Source organism: Argentina silus (genome assembly GCF_951799395.1).
Source record: "Argentina silus genome assembly, chromosome: 16".
In the NCBI taxonomy this organism is placed as follows: domain Eukaryota; kingdom Metazoa; phylum Chordata; class Actinopteri; order Argentiniformes; family Argentinidae; genus Argentina; species Argentina silus.
In genome coordinates this window covers 9,785,917-9,792,058 of record NC_139670.1, presented here as the reverse complement: position 1 = coordinate 9,792,058, position 6,142 = coordinate 9,785,917, and the positions used below count along the sequence as shown (strand labels likewise).

Below are 6,142 nucleotides of genomic sequence, written 5' to 3'. Positions count from 1 at the left end.
AATCAGCAAAAATGGTTGTGACCTGTACTGTAAGCTGGGTATTTAATGAGTTTACTGTTCTCTCAGGACACAGTGTTCCCAGAAATTCAAGAGATGTTGCATAACTCAACGACAGTAGCATCAGTTTCAAGTTATAACAATACCAGTGCAGGCTGATGGAGGTACAAACTGCAAGGCTTATTGTAATGCATGAAATGGAATACTATGATACCATTCCTCATTCCATTCCATGCATTACAGTGAGCTGTCCTCCGATTTCTACCTCCACTAGCCTCCCCTGAACAACACCCAATGGCTGTAGATGTGCTCTGCCAAATTAACATATGTCTGTTTTCAAGGGATATAATATAATATATAAATACAATGAGCAAAGGCTAACACTAACCTTTTATTCCCTGTTATTACACTGTTAAGACTGCTATAACATAGTTATTCTCCCCAATGAGAGAAATCATACTGTTTGTTGCAACTAACTACAGTACAGTATGTATCACTGAGTTGATATACAAATCAAATGAACTATACCTTACTCTCAAAATCAAATATCATTTTTAGAATGGGTTTAAATGTGGACAACACTGCGGACACAGTGGATCATGTCACAACTAATGATTTACTTTGGCGAATATAGCCACCATCTGTTTCTCATCTGAGTGTTTGGATGGAGTATATCCGCTCAATAGGGAAAGACACATTTTTATTCTAAATTTCTTGAGCTTAAGGAAATAAGATGAATCCTTGAACCCTTGAACCATATGAACCCTTTAAAGAACCCAAACCCATTTTGATGCCATGTAGAACCTTTTGCGTTTCATGTAGAACCTTTTTGGGTTTCTATAGAAAGGGTTCTACATGGAATCCAAAAGGGATGTTCAGCGAGCTAAGCTACAGCTTCATGACCCATGAATTCATGACTAAGATACCACTAAGATACCATGACCATGACAGCCTCTTGGTGGAATGTCACTCAGTTCCAGCTAAACTGGTTTCTGGACAAAGTACTGAGCCTGGGACCTATCTACAACACAGTAAAGAACTGTAGAGTGCTGGTTTCTGGACAAAGTACTGAGCCTGGGACCTATCTACAACACAGTAAAGCGCTAGACTCTGACATATCCTAATAGTAAAGCACTGCACTATGGTCCAATAGTGGTAGACAACAGCAGTGTTCTATTCAGAAGAGTGGTGCCAATGAAGTGGTTCATTTTCTATTGGCCAATAGTTCCTTTATATTATACCAACTGAACTTGTTGCCAGTCAACCGGTTGATAGTCCAATAAAAAATCTACATTTGTAACGTTTTGGTATAATAAGCAGACCCAGGTGCGGTGCATATTAAGGGAGGCAGACAAATAGGTAGCGATATCAAACAAAAGGTTCTTTACTTGAAGTAGAGTAGGCAAAACAGGATACAAACACAGACTTCATCTGGAAAACAAAAGGGAGAACATAGTCTCCAAAAACAGTACTTGTGTATTCAAAGGCTTATGTATGTCAAGCGACCAACAAGCGGTGAACACACTGTGAAGACTAAGCGGGGAGTGAAGGGAAGTGAGGGTACATAAAGCATCAGTGACAATTAAACACAGGTGCAGGTGATACGTCCATGAGTGAGGCGGCACAGTGGGCGGCCAGAGGGAGACACTTAGAGTGCGCCCCCATCCATAACAATATTAAGTTAATCAGGAAGTTTAACCAGGGAGCTACGTATATGGAAATATGGCTGGCCTATCCTTCATCCTTTGATTGCTGCTTTTATGATATGGTTACATATAGTATATTTGTTTTGCTTCTTTTTTTTTCATGTTTCTATTTTATCTTTTATTTTATGCACTTTGAGATCATTATTTTTAATTAAAAGCGCTTCATAAATACACTAAATTATTATTAGTATTATTATCATTATTATTTTCATTATTATTATTATTATTATTATTATTATTATTATTATTATTATTATTAACTTTTTGAAGCTACTTAGCAGCTACCATAAGTGTTAGGGTTAGGGTTAGGCTGGGGAGGCTGGTGGAGGTAGAAATATAGATGATTCACTTACTTAGACAAATGTACTTGTTGTAAGTTGCTTTGGATAAAGGTGTCTGCTAAATGTCTGAAATGTAAATGTAAACATGATAACTGATATTGTAGACGGATTTTGGTGGCGCCAGCCTTGATTTAATTGTGTATTCCTATTAACAGTTGAATGAGCATGCTTGGCAGGCATCCTGAAGAAATTGCAGCCACGCCTTTTGTCAATTCCTTTGCAATTGTAATGTGTCTCACACCTTGTGCTCTGTTGGGAATGATACTGAGAGAGAGGGACAGAAATATCTCCTTTGAGTTACCCGGGTTAGGCCCATAGCCACCAGTCTCCTGTGTTGTCCTTGACACATGTTAACGTATGGTTAAAACTTACAGTCATATGTTGCTTTGAAACTGTTAAATTGGTTATTTTCTTGATACTCTATTCTCATCCTTCCTATGTGCATTAATGTGAGGTTGTGCGCTAGATAAAGGTTCTGTTAATACAGCACGATATAATCGTGACCAGGTTCTCCCATTTAATGTCTAATGTTCACATGCATCGTTAATGAGAGAGTCATCAGCTTCAGCTATTGGCCTGAGCATAAAATCCTCGCAAGCCGATTTATCTTAACTTGAGGGCATGGTAAAATAGCATTTTGGGTATTCTTAATTATGTTCGATTGTCTGTCACACAGGGATGAGCAAAGCATTGTCAATCATTATTAACCATGAAATATCTTTTGGAGTCAGATATAACATAATGTTAACTTGTGTTAGTTGGTCATGTTCATAACCGTTAGAAGTAATTATTGGGAATAAATGTCTGTCTCATTTTTGACCCATCCTCCATTCTTCAGTGTTTTATTTCACATTCTTCAATATAATCGTCTGCCCTCATAATGGAGGCAAATAAACACCGGATCAGAGGTGTCATATGCTCTCAATTTTAGTTTATGAAAGAATCACTTATGTACTCTGTCAAATGGAGCCATTACTGTCAATCATAATGTCTAAATTGCTCCCCACTTCTGACCTTTTCTGTGATTTATCAAATCCATTCTTCCAGACCTGCCTTCTGGGGAAATGCTACAATATCTAAATGCTACAATATTTTCTACAGGGAGATCTGTATTTATATTAAATCATAACATCCTCTACAGTGAGGAACCTGTGGTCAGGTCATCAGTAGATTAGTCTGGGTGAGTTTCCCCAAATGCTTTGTAGCTAAACCAGCAAAGTTATCAATTTTACAAATGTTAGTTCATGCACAAATAACTGACCTGCAACAATGCTTTAACAATTGTTACTCTCTTGCATATTATACTATGCTATGGCTGTGTTAGTGGGAGAAGTCCAAGTACGACTTACTGTAAGCTACAGAGCTTTCGGAAAACTGACAACTGTTTTGTCTCTAGAGTGGTCTGCTCCTGTTCGGGAATTCTCCAACACCTTCTGGGAAACTCTCCATTGTCAATCTCAGGATGTGTCCCTTTCCCTTTTTAGACAAGGTTTTGGCAAGGTCATAATTGCTTTGATGTTTAGAGCGAGTGAGTGAACTTCATGGTCAGGAAATGTCTGTTTCCTGGCTGCCATACTGTAGGCCAGAATTGCTTTCTGGAAAAAACCTTGGTTCAATGTCTTGCTTCCACTGAGAGTATCAACCTATTTTTGCCACAATGATATTACACCTGTTTACGAGTAAGAATGGAGCTGCAGGGCCAGGGTCCCTTGGGAGTGGGACTTTCTAATCCACCTACAGAGGGGAAGACCAGGGGAGGTACAGAAAAGTCCCTTTCTTTCACACTAAATTATTCCCCAGTCTCAGAAAAATTAGGGCTGATGAAAAATTGACCTCTAGAAACCTGCTCCTATCTCAACTTCACTGGTTGAGTTGACACTGACTCGTGGATTTGCTCTGTGGTGTACACAAATCAACGTGTTGATGTCATATCATATCATCTACTGTAGTACCTCTATTGATTAGAAGCGCTGTTGTAAATGATACTAGGAACATGATTAATGAATTAAATCTGCTTAATAGCTGTTCTACATACAACGTTGCCGTTAAATAGCCCTGAGAAGAGGGATATCAAATAACTTGTCATCTCTATCCATCCACAACATATGCTACCTGATACCTCATGACAACATAAAGACGTAAAATGTAAATGTAAGACGTGATGCACAGAATACAGTAGGATTATGAAAGCCACAAACACAAAGATTTTGGACATATCCATTTTATTATTTCTCGTTATGTGAAAACATGTAATCTTTTTAATACTGCATACAGCTTGGAAGAGCTGAACATTCTCTGTGAGACTCACAGTGGCACTGAGAAGTCAAATACTTCTCTTTTAACTCATGTGAGCACAAGCATACACATTCACATACTGCAGCATTCATATTCAGTCATTCTAAAAAATCTCAGTCAAATTCATTCTGGTAGTTCAGTAAACTGGCCTAATTGTTCTAAACTCAATACTCGAGTATTCTTTATCGTTCAGAAGCAATGCCCTTCAAATATCCACATCAATGTCATCTTTGAAAAAAATACTTCATCCATTCTTAAAAGGTGCAAGTCATTTCCAACAAGAAACATATTCAAGATTCCAGTAATAAATAATAAATAATATATAATATATAAAAAAATGTAGCACGTTTAATAAAGTGCCTGCACTTTGTCTTCCAGACTTTTAATAAAAAAGATAATGTTCATAATGTTCATTTGTACTTTCCTCCATGTGTACAATACAGAGTTCAGTCAGAATGCTTGTGCAAGGTCCCAAAGAGTCTATCCCAGTGTGTGAAGTACGGAGCATAGTTTGACTTGAATTTCAGGTGGTGCAGGTCATGGTGCGGAGCTCCACCGTAGAGCCCAAAGGGCACAAGTCTATGTGTTGACCAGGGCAGGTCATATCCACAATGGTCCTCCACAGAGAGCCACATATTCAGCACATGGAAGAGCATTTCCGTCAGAGGGTGGCAGCCCAGCATCAGGGGGTTCACTGCAGCGAAAAAGCCCAGAGACAGAGTCTCCCAGGCCCCTGAGTGCTCTGTGGTCAGGGCGAAGGTGCTGGTGTGCTTGTGATGCACCTTGTGGAAGGTCCGGTACAGCCAGGGCACCTTGTGGTGCAGCAGGTGCCAGATGAAGTACTGGAAGTCGAAGAGCAGGAAACAGGCTAAGATGTCCCAGAGGAGACGTAGCATCCCAGGGGCCTCCGGTTGGAAACTGACTGGCCTCCAGTACCACTGGAACACACTCAGAGGCAAGATGAACAACACATGGTTGTAGAGGGCTTGAGCCAAGCAGCTCCACATCATATCCCAGGATACATGAGTCTTCTGTTGGATCTTATACTTCCTAACCCAGGCCAGCTTGGGAGAGAGGAGGTCCAGCACCACAAAAGGCAGACAGAAGCTAAGGTAGACACAGAGAGAAAAGAGCACAGGGAAGAAGGGCGATCTGAGCAAAGCATCATGTCCCAGTATAAAGTCCCATAAGCTCTGTAAAATCATTGTGCTCTGGCTTGTGTGTGAGCTCGACATGCTTGTCTCAATAACCACGTGCAGCAGCTTTTATACGTGCTCTGTGTTCTGGTATTCCTACATGTCCTTATAAAGACTAGACTTCCTGTGGGCGGAGACTTCCTGTGTAGTACCCATAGAGTGCCTGCTATGTGCTATGAAAGTAACCACTGAACAAATCAATTCATGGCTAGAAATATGAGATTTTCTAGTTATTGCCAATGAGCATTAGGGAAATTAAATCACTTTCTAACAACCTTACATAATAATGTAACTTGACATAAGTATAGTGTCTTTCTACTAGGTTTGACTGGACATTTGCCAAAGAAGACTAACAGTGCCTTTGGAAAGTATTCGGACCCCTTCAATTTTTCCACATTTTGTTGTGTTATAGACTCAATTTAAAATGGATTAAAGTTGATTCCTATGCAAATCAGAAACCCTATAAAAAGAAAGATATTAATTCCAAAATTACATGAACTATTATCGTTGCATTAAGATGAACTCAATTCAACTTATTGAGTGATTTGTTGATGATATTTTTGCATTTTAGCTAATTTTAAGAGTGTCATAGCAAAGGCTCTGAATA

At 39.3% G+C, this 6,142-nt stretch overlaps 1 protein-coding gene across 1 annotated transcript; it reads right to left on the bottom strand.

The window, feature by feature from the left end:
• Positions 1–4,255: 4,255 nt before the first annotated feature.
• ch25h (cholesterol 25-hydroxylase) lies at positions 4,256–5,581 on the bottom strand. The gene has a single exon (XM_083688088.1). The coding sequence runs from the start codon at positions 5,572–5,574 to the stop codon at positions 4,786–4,788; it is 789 nt and encodes a 262-aa protein (XP_083544214.1). The 5' UTR covers positions 5,575–5,581; the 3' UTR covers positions 4,256–4,785.
• Between the last annotated feature and the right edge of the window lie 561 nt (positions 5,582–6,142).

Coding starts and splice junctions, on each gene's coding strand:
- ch25h (XM_083688088.1), bottom strand. CDS start 5,574: ATGTCGAGCTCACACACAAGCCAGAGCACAATGATTTTACAGAGCTTA.